Consider the following 14616-nt stretch of genomic DNA (forward strand, 5'->3'; position numbering starts at 1 on the left):
TAAGGCTGGGTTCACATCTCTGTGCTGAGTGGCTCACAGCAGGGGTCCGATGCTTCCCTGTTCACCATTTAAGTTCCGATTTCGGTCCGAATTTTTGTCTGAATTTGGACCTGAAACAGACCAGAAGACGCACAGGACTCCTATGCAAGTGCAAGTGAATGCTATTCACTCTGCAGCCATCCCGGAGCTGTGTGAACCGGCTCCATTGAAAGCCGGTAACAGGCTCATGTCATGCGAATTGGATGCAGGGGAACCGCGTCCAATTCGCACTAGTGTGAACCCAGCCTTAGGCCTTGATAGGCTGAAACGCGTTAGTGTTTGCTCAATTTGGAACATGTGTACTCCTTTAACAAAATAAAGAGACATTTTATTCATCCTCACCTGGTTGCCAACTTTATCTACACAGAATGACCCCTCCCACCGCCTGTAACAGCTAGCCGCCGGCTAATTAATCGCTCGGATGGCTTTTACAAAAAAGATGATCACCTCCTGGAAAAAACAATACTAGGATGATGCCTGTAGCTGCAGGCATCATCCTGGTATAACCAGTTGAAGTACTGATGTAAAAGTACATATTGCGGTCTTCAAGTGGATAATCTGTATTGCTTATGCAAATTGGTCCAGCTTGGACCAATGTAAGTATGCATATCATGAGAGGCTACTGAGGAAGCTGACAATCACTGTAGCAGTCAGCGTCACACCAGTTATAGGTATAGTCAGGGTCCTGCACGTAGTGGCTTCCCATCTGGGGATCGCTTGCTTGGCACCGTCGCCATTTACAAAATGTCTTGTATTTTTTTCAATGAATGTAAGGCTTTCTCTGAGTGGACGAGGTGGAGATCATGGCGTCATTGTCCCTCCTCTCCACCTTATCCGATCTGAGAGGGGTTGTTTTCCTAAAACCGATCAGAGAGGGGTTGATTTCCTAAAACTGAAGAGTACAAAATCTGGTGCAGCTATGCATGGTAGCCAATGAGCTTCTAAAAAAACCTGGAAGCTGATTGGTTTCTGTGCAGAGCTGTACCAGATTTTTAACTCTCCGGTTTTAGTAAATCAAACCCAGAATGTCTTGTATTGTGAAAAAAATACAATCTGTTTTGTGAGCGATGAGCAAGCAGCACTGTTTTATTATATGATGAAGGATAGTATGAAAAATACAATATAATTTTATGTAATATAATTTCTAAGCATAGCAAATTGTTATAAAAACCTGCAATGCACTACATGAAAGTTTTAATGAAAGGCAAAACCCAGTTTGCTCCATGTTAACTCTTTCCAGGCTTTATGATCTAGTCTACTTGACTCCTCATACTAAAATATCGCCGGTAACATGATCTAGTTGTAAAGGTAAGATTTCCTTCCAGGAGTCCCGAGGCTGCCCTAGGGTCACCACATGTAACATGTCACACAGGGCAACCCTGCACTTGTTCCAAACACACATCTTTTTCCAGCCTTTGCAAGGTCATCCTCTGAGCTGCCCTCCTCATGTCCAAGTAGGATGGAGCATGCTGAAACACAGTAGGAACCTTTGCTACTTGGGGATTATTTTTAAACTCACCCGAATGGAGAGTTTAATAAATTATTCATTGGAGGGAAGAAGGAAAAAAAAGAGGCTGCGGCTGAAATGCTGATGTCAGGAGACAAGTGCAGTGTAGTATGGTGCAGTCAGGATAAGGAATGCCTGCCAGCCAGCTCCTTCCCGAGTCTCTGTCCTCCCAGCACTCACTATTACACAGTGCATACACATTCTCTCAGACAGGGGGGTCAGGATGAGAATGGCACTCATGAAGGAACCCCTGCTATTCTTTATGTTGCTTGGCTGTATACACCACACTGCTCAACTCAAGAAATCTACCAGATGTCCGTCCACATGCAGCTGCACCAAGGAATCAGTCATATGTGTCGGCTCTTCCTGGATCCCCAGGACCATTCCCAGCGACATCAGCTCCTTGTAAGTGGAACGCCGGTTGCACAAGATGCATGAGCGAGGGATGCTGTGTCCTGTCCAGCTCTCTTTAGAAGTGTTCACTGCACAGCTGGACAGGGAAAATATTAAGGGTGCAATTCAGTTTAATGGCTACTAATTGACCAGCATGCATGCAGGGAGATGTTTATCTCTCTTTAAAAATCAAGACTAGTCCGACAACTTTTTATTATACTGCTGCAATATATTTTTATATGCCTTTTTATTAGGATGACCGAAAGTTGATGTGCATGTGGGTGCTGATGCGCTAAATTGATGAGGGGGAGATGAAAACGTGTAGCGTAAATATAGGTGTGTCTTGTGTGGACGACTGATGCTGTAAACTCTGTAGCAGTTGTTTATTAATGCAGTTCTATTAGCGCTTGCTTACGCAGCGCGCAATTAAATATCAAATAATTGTGCTCCAGAGACTGGTTGCTTCCTCTGGCCATAGCCTGAAATAGTTCTGTGTGCTGGCCAACGATGCAGTGTGGATAGAGGAGGGGGGGGGGCATTCCAACTTGCTGGACTCGTAACTCTAGTAACCCAAGTGCTGTGACATCACACAATATGGTACTGACACAGGTCCCTGCAAAAGAAACATTTTATTTGGCCTTGTATTTCAAATCGAAAGGATCAGTCCACCCAAAAGTAAAATTTTATTTATAGGCAGAGCCTGGAGGATTGAGACAGGTATTAGATTCTTGTATGTTTTGGATGTTTGAACGGCGAGCCCTGCCGGCCAGTTGCTGGCCCTGTTCCTGTCTCCCTATGAGTATTGTATGTTCCTGTCCATCTTTGTGACTCCCTTTTGCATCCTCCATATTATAAACTAAATAGAGTGGGACCACCTCTCATAATGGCCCCTCGTGTGCAAAGCCAGGAGATGTCATTTATAGAATTTAAAATATATACTTTTTTCCAGCATTTCCTAAAAACTTAAAGTAAAACTCCAGCTTAAAATTATCTAACCTTAAAACTGCTCCCACCCCGTTTCTAACACCTATACTACCTACCCCATATAAGTAAAATGTGTATACTTACCTATTCTCTGGGTATTCCAGTCCAGTCACATGATCTCCTCCGTGTCTTCCTGCGCCGGCTACAGGGAAGAGGGGAGAGCACTCTGACGATGTCTGGAATGCCTGAGTGGTGACGTCACCTATAGACTTACTATGGGCCATCCATTGTCAGGGCTCCCTCCACTTCCCTGAAGCCACTGCTAGCGGGAGAGAAGAGCTAATCACGTGACTGGACATGAGCACCCTGAGAATAGGCAAGTATAAGCATCTTTCTTCTATAGGGTAGTTAGTATAAGTGTTAGAAGGGAGAGTATGAGCAATTTTAAGATTAGAATATTTTAGCCCAGAGTTCTTCCTTAAATAACAGTTTGGAATGGACTGGCCCTTTAGGAGTCAGTCCACCCAAAACTGATATCTCATTTTCTAGTGTGCTGAATCACCCACTGGATTCTTATGTCTGTCAGAACAGTTCAGCATTATGATCTACTCATTATAGTTCCTGGTTCTGTTCCAAAGCCTTGGAGTTTTGTCTTTCACTCTGCAGCAGTGGGAGCCTCGCTATTTCTGTAGCATTCCCTATAGTATAAACTAAAACTGGAGAGTAATACTCTCTATAACAGCAGTGGCAGATAGGTAGACCTGAGAAGTCAATTGCAGGAAATCTCAGAGCCCCAAAAAATGGAACAAGATGTAGTTGATTCATCCTGCCAACATCTGTGAATTTTTGGGACTCAACTGACTGTTTAGAGGGGTTGTAAACCCTCAAGGTTGTTCACCTTAATGCATTCTATGCATTAAGGTGAAAAACCTTCTGAAAAACCTTCTGTAGTGCAGCATCCCCCCCCCCCGAGCCTCCCATTTACTTACCTGAACCCGATCGTTCTAGCGACGGGAGTGAGCACAACAGCTCCAGCTGCTGTCTTGCATCCTCATTGGATGGATTGATAGCAGCCGGAGCCATTGGTTCCCACCGCTGTCAAGCAAATCCATTGACACGTGAGCCGGGGGGTGGGGCCTGCTGTCTATGTCAATGGACGCAGCAGCAGGACTCGGGAGCATGCCTGCACGAGTGCCCCCATGGAATGCGGCTCTCCATGGGGGCACTCGAGAAGGGAAGGAGCTTACACAGAGGAGGTAAGTATGACATGTTTGTTATTTTCAAAAAAACCTTTACAACCCCTTTAATATAGATTATGATTCAGTCCTATAGCATAGTTTTTGCCTCCTTATTAAAAAAATTTCCTCTTTACACGCACATGAACTTTAATGGCATCCCAGTCTTAGTCCTTAGGGTTCAATATTTAGTTGGCCCACCCTTTGCAACTATAACAGCTTCAAATTTTCTGGGAAATCTTACCACAAGGTTCGACCATTCTTCCAGAAGCGCATTTGTGTGGTCAGGCAATGATGTAGACGAGAAGGCCTGGCCCACAGTCTCCGCTTTAATTTATCCCAAAGGTGTTCTATCGGGTTGAGGTCAGGACTCTTTGCAGGCCAGTCAATTTCCCCCACCCAAACAATCTCATCCATGTCTTTATAGACCTTGCTTTGTGCACTGGTGTGCAGTCATGTTGGAACAGGAAGGGGCCATCCCCAAACTGTTCCTACAAAGTTGGGAGCATGAAATTGTCCAAGATGTCTTGGTATGCTGACACCTTAAGAGTTCCCTTCACTGGAACTAAGGGGCCAAGCCCAACCCCTGAAAAACAACCCCACACCATAATCCCCCCTCCAACAAATGATTTGGACCAGTGCACAAAGCAAAGTCCATAAAGACATGGATGAGCGAGTTTGGGGTCAAGATTTGACTGACCTGCACAGAGTCCTGACCTCAACCCGATAGAACACTTTTGGGTTGAAGTAGAGACTGCGAGCCAGACCTTCTCATCCAACATCAGTGCCTGACCTCACAAATGTTCTTCTGAAAGAATGGTCAAACATTCCCATAGACATACTCCTAAACCTTGTGGACAGCCTTCCCAGAAGATTTGAAGGTGTTAAAGCTGCAAAGGGTGGGCCAACTCAATATTGATCCCTGCGGACTAAGACTGGGATGCCATTAAAGTTCATGTGCATGTAAAGGCAGGCGTTCCAATACTTTTGACAATATAGTGTATGTTTCTAGAACAACTTCCTAAAATGCAGTTTTGCATAAATGTTAGTACTTTTGCCTGCTGTTTGAATTATTTTATTTTGGTGTGTTTTTTTTACAGTACAGGTACAATTTAAGGTGCCCATATACATTTTAGTTATAGGGGAGGTTTAGTGGTTATGGACTCAGTTCTAGTACACAGACAACGATTGGTGTGCTGAAACTTGAGACCACCAGATATCCACTCCAGTATGGTAAAAGCGGTTCCTCAAAGGCTGCATCTGAAGGTTAACCAAACCAGTAGGAACAGATCAGGTGAGCTAGAGCTAGTTTCAGACAGACCCATTAGGCCTTTATGTCCAGCTTTACTTGTTTCATTTTGGCAGTCACGTGTCTCATCCAGTGGCGGCTGGTGGTCATTTTTTTTTTGGGGGGGGGGGGGGGCGACAAACAGTGCTGTAGCTCCCTTGGGTACACAAAAGAGAGTGGCGAATGGTGTGTGTGGCTACATCACGCTGAAAAGTGATGTCCTAAATGGGTATGGTTAAATGTATCATGAGCCTATTCGTTGTATGCAGAGCCACAGACTTCAGATTTAGGGTTTAGGGCAAGGTTTTATTGTTCATTTTTGTTTGGGGTACAATTAAAAAGCAGCTTAAAGAAGAAGTACAGCCAATGCTCGTTTGGCTGTACTTCTGTGGATCACAGGAGTGCAGTTCGTTCTGCACTCCTGTGACCCATTTTCAGCAGACAGCGGGCTGAAACCCACTGTCGGCAGATGTCACAGAGCCGGCCCAGGCTGGGGAAAGATTGTGACCATATGGTCGGGATCCACCCACATGCCTGAACTGCCCCCTCCAGGGTTTAATTCTAAAATATGATTCTAAAATAAAAACATTCCCATACTTCTCTTTTAACTTACTTTAGCCCTGGCTCCTCTGGCAATCGTGGCTTACCTATCCCCTCCGACACTCCGATCTGTAGGTGGGCGTCCTCACTTATAATGCAGGACTGCTGGTCCTGCATTGTACTTGGCTACATCAGAGTGGACCGGTAGATGGAGTTCTAAAGAGAAGCTGCTTTGGGGTACCAGTAACATGGAGAGGAGGGAGCCTGTGGGAGCAAAGAATAAGGTAAAATCTTTTTTAATAGTACCCTAGACAAAAATGAGCATTTAACCTTTGCAGTATGAGAGTACCACTGCAAGGGCACTTTTGAATTTTCCCTGGATTTCACCCCTTAATACTGGCAAGCATCTCAAAAACACACAACCTCAGCACAATCATGGATCATTGTTAAAAAATGAAACCCTTTCAATATATGAATTTTCACACACAGAATATAGACAGAGAGCAATCACATTTTCTGAGCCTACCTTCATCCCATGAGGAAAAAAAATACCATACAGTAGGGCTGTGCCCACACTGCATGGGTCAATTGCTCGTTTTGTCTAGGGGTGAGGAGAAAGCTTATACTCACCTGAACCTTCTTTCCACCGGAAAACGGTGCTCCCCCACGGTCCAGGGTGGACTGTTCCTGGTCTGGTCTTGATGACTTCAGGAACAGACCACTATTCAAGAACACTAGAGAGTGGGGGTGCCAAACCAATCTTGTGCTGGGAGGATGTGAGGATTAGATGAAAAAATCTCCTTTCTTCTCCCCCCTAGATAAAAACGAGCAGTTAACTCATGAAGTGCAGGCACAGCCCCATTGCATGGGAAAACTTTTTTTTCCCTGGAGTTGGGCTTTAAAGAAGAACTTCACTAAAGTAGCCCATAGTAGTTAGTCACATTGAACTGAACTTGTTCAGTAAAGTTTTAGACGTTTCATAGCTTACCAAGCCACTTCTTTAGTTTCAATGCATGCCAGAAAAACATAGTATATAGAGTACATGTCTGGGGTGTGTTTGGGGTGTGCACTACGCAGAATGGTCAGTGTAGTGCCCCTTACATTGGTGGTCAGCAGTGAAGATTCCCCCTTACACTGGTGGTCAGTGCGTTGCCCCATTACATTGGTGTCACCAATGCAGTTTTCCCTTGACACTGGTGTCAGCAGCAAACAGTATACAGTACATGGCCACATTAAATTGAAGAGTGGGCATGACCTAAAGGGGATTTGTTAAAAGAAAATGAGCCCATTCAGTGTATTTTACCCTTATGCTCACAGTCTCTGCTGTCCAATTGCCCCATGTTATTTATATTTGTGTGATATGTGCAATTTTGTTGTGTTTACTTATTCCTACTGAATGTTCTTTCTACTAGTGGAACATTTTATGTCTGCCTTTTTGTTATGTACCTATCCTGTATAAAATCTTAAATAAAGATATATTTTTTTAAATGTCCCAGTCAGTGGTTGGAAAAAAGGCCCTTTGCCATTGGAAGGAAAATTGCCCTAGCATCAATAGTGGAAGTAAAAATTGCCCCATTGTTATAGTTAGCATTAGTGGCCGGCCAGTGTGTGAGTGTGCATGTGCCTGCAAATCCAATACCAGGCAGTGTAAAAGACAGCATTGGAGCTGAACATGCCTCAACAGCTCCCCACCATCATCTGTATACTTAAAGTCAGTAGAGAAAGTTTTATACCCATGACTTTTTTTGCAGCTCTCATGCGATCTGTCAGAGCCACAAAGCAAGTGACTAGTGTAAAACTTCCTCTGCCAGCTCTTTGTTTATAGGTGAGATCAGAATTCCTCCTTGTATAATGCCCAAGTCAACCACTGCAGGTTTTTGGGTGCTCTAGAGAGGTGCTCGTGGCATTTTTTGGGGTTCTTTAGGTCACCTAAACACTCCTGATCACAGGTATGTTCTTTATAGGAAAAGAGCCCTTCTAAGTTTATACAGATGGCAGTTTGCTAAACTTAGAAGCGATGTTGGTTCAGGAACAAGATGGGGTTGAAAGAGTCCTCACTTATGGTAGACTAAAGCTGGTCATGAATGGGTAGTTTTTTTTTTGCTTCAGGTATTGGTGAGTAGAGGAATCCTCCCCTCCACCGGGACATTTTATTCTCACAGCCGGACCCACTTCTCTCAGAATGTACTGATCACTGGTTGCAGCTGATTGGCTTCAGCCGCTGACCTGACAAAGGTTTTCTAGCATGTTCCAGCAATGGCACCACACACTAATAGAAAGCTTCAAGTCTTCACTCTACCGAACGCATTCCTGTTAATTACAGTTCCTTTAAACTTTCTAGCTTTGGTAGCAATTCAAAAGGTATTTCATGTGCTTGTTTACCCTCTTTTATGTACCTATTAGCAAAGACGCAAAGCTAGCACTGCTCCACTGCCCAGTCCCGGGCTTCTTCTCCTACCAACAGAAGCTGGCCACCTATCTATTTATTGCCGCTAAATGCGCAATAGCCAGGGCCTGAAAAAAAAACGTCTGTCTCGTTTGCGGAGGTGAAGAGCACCATGACGACTCTCATGATCAATGAAAAGATGAGTAGTGTCCTCCACGACTCTCACACCAAATTTCTCAAGGTGTGGGCCCCGTGGTGGTCTTATGCCGTGTACACACGAGCGGAATGTCCAACAGAAAAATTCAGACGGGAGCTTTTCATCATATACTCTGATTGTGTTTAGGCCCCATCGGACTTTTTACGTCGAAAATTCTGACGGACCTAGAAATAGAACATGTTCTATATTTTTCCGACGGAACCAATTCCTATCGGGAAAACCGCTCGTCTGTATGCTGTTCCGACGTACCAAGAAGAATGCATGTTCTGAAGCAAGTACGAGACAGAAGCTATTGGCTACTGGCTATTGAACTACCTTTTTCTAGTCCCGTTATACGTGTTGTACGTTCTATGTTCTTGACGGTCGGAATTTGGTGTGATCGTGTGTACACAAGACAGCTTCAGCGGAATTCCGTCGAAAGAACCTTCAGAGCTTATTCCGACGGGAAAACCGGTACAGGGCATTACGCTCTCCCTACTCTGCATCCAGACAGCTTGGGCCGGTTTAATTGACCCCACCATCCCCCATCCTTGGGGAACTTTCTCCTCCTGTCTCCTTCATCTCTCTTCTTCCATTGTCTTTCTTTCCTGTGTTGACCCCCGGCCTTGCGGCCTTGGCTGGAGGGTCCCTGTTGATCGTCAGTTTGTTCTTTAAAGAAAAAAGGATAAAACACACCCCATAGGTGTAGTTAAATACATTGCTTTGTCTAGAGCCTACTGCTGTTGTCCCCTGCGTGGGGATGTTGCATCTGTATTCTTTTCTTTCATATTCCAATAAAAATATTGTCCTGAAAAGGTATTTCATGTGTTAGCTGTGTCTACATAAGAGATTCTGGTTATAATATTAATTAAATATATTTTTTCAATTATTTAAAAATAAAATATCTGGCTTCGTAACACGCTTTAGGTAGATGATAGTTGCAGTTTAACTGGTAGCTATAAAACACTTTAATCTAAAGATCAGTTCTTTAAACCTAAATTACATATTTTCCAGCATACAGCTAATTACCTGTACTGTACAGGAATCTGACAGGGGAGAATGACAACTGCCATTCTGTTGCCTACTCTGAAAAAAGTTAGCTTCCCAGTAAAGTTACATAAATGTCAAGTATCTTAAATTATGCCCAGGATTGGGTACACATCTGTGAATGTTATCACTGGCTTTCACATAATGCTGACAAATTAGTGGAAGGACGTTTTTCCACTGTCCCTGGGATGTACTTAAAAGGAAACTGTCAAAAACCTGATAGAAAATTGGTGCTGGATGTTTATATTTCTAAATTGTCAGACCCAGGGGATGAAGGTGAATCATAACTGTACTACTGACATTTCCCAAATGCACAGACATGAAACCCTTTATTGCAATTCTCTTTTAATGTCAATCAGTTATATGTCAGGCAGACTATCAGAAATCGGCTTTAGTTTTTTTCATAAATCAATACAAGCATTGCTAAGAAATTAGCAGCTGAAATTCAGCAGTTTTTAAATCCCAGACACTTATGAAGAAAGTTGAACAGAAGCTGTAGAGAACCAGAGCTCTTCACAATGTTCCTGGAAACTGCAGATACGTATTCACAGTGGTGTGCCTGATGTGATAGCATGAATCTCTAAAATTGGTATTACTTTGTCTATATAAATAGGGTTGTATTGTTGCATAGTCAACATAGGCTGTGGCGCAAGGCTACTAGGGGCTGTGTGTCATACAATCTATCAATCTAAAGGCCAGCAGATTTAGTAGTCATCATTGGGGCAGCTTAACTCCACAGTTAACCCCTTATGCACACAAATGGTAGCTGTCACTACGTGTTTTAATGATAATACAGTAGTAACCTTTACAGCATCTGCTGTAGCAAATCTGACCTTTAACTCTCTACAGCCAGTGGAAGTGCACTACATGGGTTTCCCAGTTCTAAGATTACTATTTTTAGCTTCTTAGCACAGGATTGGGAGCCGACCCCACTGACTCCTGATCATAAACCGTTGTCAGTGACAGTGTAGTCACTATGCTGGGTGTGCAGAGCAAGTGTGCTCCCAGCACCAGCAAGGGACGCTGGCTGTATGCATCTAGGTGGAAGGTCAGGTCCATCGCCATGCTGTCACGCATATAGCTTGTGTTAAAGCGGAGCTCCTCCCAAAAGGGGAAGGTCCACTTTTTTGCTTCCTCCCCCCTCCGCTGCCACGTTTTGGCATCTTTTTGGAGGGGAGCAGGTACCGCTTCTTCTTCCCCCGCCGCCAGGTTATTTACAAAGCACAGCACGCTTCGCGCATTCGCAGTAGGGAACAGGCGGTGAAGCAGCATGGTTTCACTGCCGGTTTCCCCTTACAAGAAATGACGGCAGCAGCACCCAAGTCGAATGGGGTGTCGACATTGCGGGATCTCTGGACAGGTAAGTGTCCTAATATCAAAAGTCAGCAGCTACAGTATTTGTTGGTTGCTAAATTTTTTGGTGGGTGGGCTATAAGTTACTCCACGGAACCCCAGTATTATCTGCAGTCCTATTCTATACATTTTTGAGAGCCTCCACAGTTGAACAACATGCATTCTAATGGATAGATAAAGGGCAGGTAAGCCTGGAGGGAGCCCACCCCTCCTTAAAGGCACAGGGGCGCACTGGACACCCAGCATATAGCATAATGGCAGCAAAGGTGTCCATTGCGTCCCCTCACCAGCATTCCAACAGTACAAACAAATGACCATTGCCCACATTTATAACTGGCCTTTGCAGCAAGGAGCACATATTTGTTATGCTGGCGTGAAAGGGTTACTAAAGCAATTAGCCCTGATGGTATTCATCCCAGAGTTGTAAGAATATTTTGAGGTATAGTTGTTGAACCATTAACAGAAACGTTTAATCAATCTCTTCTAACAGGAGAAGTTCCCCATGACTGCCGGACAGCTAATATTGCACCTATCCACAAGAAGGGTAGCCAGGTGAAAGCTGGCAATTACAGGCCAGTGAGCTTAACATCAGTTGTAGTCAAGTTAATGGAATCACTCCTAAAAGGAATGATCACTTAAAACACAAAGCTTGCTGGACCCAAAGCAGCATGGCTTTACTGAGGGCAGATCATGTCAGAATAATCGGGCTGAATTTCTTGACTATATCACTGATGTTTTGGACCAGGCGCCGCCTTCTGTTCTACTTCTGCCCATCAGCTGGGCTGGCTGTCACTTGTCCTGACTCCTGAGCCTCCCTGAGTAAATGTGAATGCCCTTTGCTCTGCTAAATGTCGGCGGTTCCGCCTCCATGGTCTGCCAGCCACCCAGCCAGGACTCCGTGGCTGGGTGCGGGTTGGGCACACAGTGAACTGTGCTGCCTTTGTAGCTGCCTGTGCCGATCCTGCAGTGTAACCCAATATCTCTATCACACAAATCCTGTGAGTAAGATATTGGATACAGCAGGATTCAGAGTGAACAGCATAGGCCCTCAGGGTGCTGAAGACCCCTTGTAAAGTGACCAATCCCTGCTTTGCCCACCCTAGCAGCCCCACCCCATGATGAGCACACACACATGGCATGATGCTAGATAGGTGTGTGTGCAGCTGCAGCAGGTGAAATCTTCAATTGGAGGACACTAGAGACTGCAAAATCAGTGAGTCCACTGTCCAAACACCCCCCTCAACTTGACAAATGCTTGCACATGTCCCTCTCCTCTGCTGCTCTGAGTTTCTTACTGTAAAACACTGCCACTCCTCTGAAAAGCAATCTTCACATGGATTGCTTTTCAGAGGTGTTTGACAGGAAGTGAAAAGAAAATATGTCGCCTCCTCGCCATCTGTTTTAACCCTCTAAATGCTGCATCACCCCAACCACAACCACGTGTATTGCATGTGGTTGTGGGAAAGTGGGAAAGTTGTAGCACAGACCCTTTTATTTGATTTGGTTGTGTTAAGTGAGCGGTAGTGCACACCAAATGCAACTGGTGATATAATTCTTGCCGCAGTCACGAAGCAAAGCATCGTGGCTCCAGCATGTGTACACACCCAGCTGCTGTGTTACGACATGCTGTGCTTTTTATTTTTACAAACTTTATTGAAATGTCACACTGACATTATATAAAGTTCAATTGGGCGCAGTGCTGTGAACAACGCAGTGGTGTGAACTGACATACCAGGGACAGGGCATTTTTCCTTATTATGCGTTGGGACTGTGCTGAAAAAGCCACCCGGTACAGCCCTACCACATCTGGTGTGAATATACCTTATACAGCGGAAAAAGATTTGAGGGTTCTTATTTCAGATGATTGCAAAATGAGCAAATAATGTGGCCAGGCAGTGGGGAAAGCAAATAGAATTCTAGAATGCATCACTAGAGCGATCACCAGCAGGAGAAAGGAGGTTCTGATTCCCCTATATAGATCTTTAGTGAGACCTCATTTAGAATACTATGTCCAGGTCTGGAGACCTCACTTACAAAAAGATATTGATAAGTTAGAACATGTCCAGAGATGGGTAACAAAAATGGTGAAAGGTCTAAGGGATTAAACATATATTAGGAGAGACTTCAGGAACTTAAAGCAGAACTTCACCCAAAAGGGGAAGTTACGCTTGTTTGCATCCCCCTCCCTCCACTGCCACATTTGGCACTTTTTGGGGGGGAGGGCGAGCAAGTACCTGGTTTTGACAGGTACCCGCTCCCACTTCTGGGCAGATCGCTGCAGTGATCTGTGTGGAATTTTGGCCCCTCTCCTCCTTCCGCTTGCAGCCTTCTGGGACACATCACAGGTCCCAAAAGACTGCGGAACCATTCTCATAGCGCAGCGCAGTAGGAAACCAACTTTAAAGCCAGGAGGTTTCACTGCCAGTTTCCCTTACCTAAGATGACAGTGCCTGCACCCAAAATTATTATTAAAAGTCAGCAGCCACAGTATTTTTAGCTGTTGACTTAAAATTTTTTGGGAGAAGACGGGAGCTCCTCTTTATAATGTACAGTCTGGAGGAAAGAAGTGAAAAGGGGGACATGATTAACACCTTTAAATACTCCCTTAAATGAGTAAAAAAAAATTAGGGGGGCAGTATTTTCTATATGAAACCAAGATCAAGAACAGGGGGACATGACTTCAAACTAACTGGAGGAAACTAATCTTAGAAAGTATTATTTTACCGAAACGATAGTTGATGCTTAAAATAGACTTCCAGTAGTAGTAGTAAGGGTAGTCAGTCAGTCAACAGTAAATGAATTCTAACAAGCTTGGGACAAACAGATCTATACTCAGACAAAAAAGGTAAAAATATATAAATAACAAAAAATGGAGCAGACTCAATGGACCACTTAGTCTTTTTTCTGCCGTCCATTTTCTGTGTTTCTAGATAGATAGATAGATAAATAGATAGATTATTATAAACTATACACAGAAACACTTTTTTTAATTTACAAACCTTTTGGAATAAACTCATCTCTTTCACATGTATGAAAACTTTAAAAGACTATAGTTCTCCTTTAATGAACAGCAGCCTAGAAAAGTTCTAGTTAGACTTTTGGCATGAAAAACAATTCTGACTGTATTTTCCCCTGTGAATTGCACCCCCAGTATGTGACTTTTGTTTGTATCTACTTTTGTAGGAGTCTGGTGAATGGGACATTTTCTGAGATCAAGGAACGAATGTTTTCTCATCTGCCTTCCCTGCAGCTGCTGTGAGTACCGCACTCCATAACAATACACTTACTGAAGCTCCTTTCATTGTAGCTGGCACAGGGCATCGTTGTCATTCCAAACACATCACTGCAAATAGTGTTTGGAAAAGTATGTTAGCTGCTCTCCGACTTTGTGCTTTTTCCATAAGAAACTGTCATCAGTAACCACTTCTGTTCTGCTATATATATTTACTAACATATAATATAGGCTGGATTACATACACCAATCAGCCATAACTTAATGACCACTGACAAGTAAAGTGAATAACATTGATTATCTCATTAAAATGGCCTCTGAAAGTCAGTGGGATGTATTAGGCAGCAAGTAAAAATCTGTTCCTGAAGTTGTGTTGATATCAGAATAAAATGGGCATCGTAGCTTGTTGTGTATGGGGCTGTGTCGACGCAAACTGGTCAGCATGCCTGGCTGATCTGTGTCCACTCCCAAAAGCA

General features: G+C 43.9%; 1 protein-coding gene across 2 annotated transcripts in view; it reads left to right on the plus strand.

Annotated features, from left to right (window-relative positions):
* The first annotated feature begins 1617 nt into the window (after positions 1–1617).
* Positions 1618–14616, plus strand: part of LGI2 (leucine rich repeat LGI family member 2) — a 100279-nt gene continuing 87280 nt past the window's right edge. Inside the window, exons 1-2 of one of the 2 annotated variants that reach the window (XM_073609217.1) lie at positions 1618–1951; positions 14092–14163. In XM_073609217.1, coding sequence (XP_073465318.1) covers positions 1770–1951; positions 14092–14163 — 254 coding nt within the window. In that variant the 5' untranslated portion in view covers positions 1618–1769. The remainder of the gene's footprint in view (positions 1952–14091; positions 14164–14616) is intronic. The other variant, XM_073609224.1, reaches the window with a different exon arrangement.

The sequence above is a fragment of the Aquarana catesbeiana genome, linkage group LG01 (assembly GCF_042186555.1).
Source record: "Aquarana catesbeiana isolate 2022-GZ linkage group LG01, ASM4218655v1, whole genome shotgun sequence".
NCBI classification, from domain to species: Eukaryota; Metazoa; Chordata; class Amphibia; order Anura; family Ranidae; genus Aquarana; species Aquarana catesbeiana.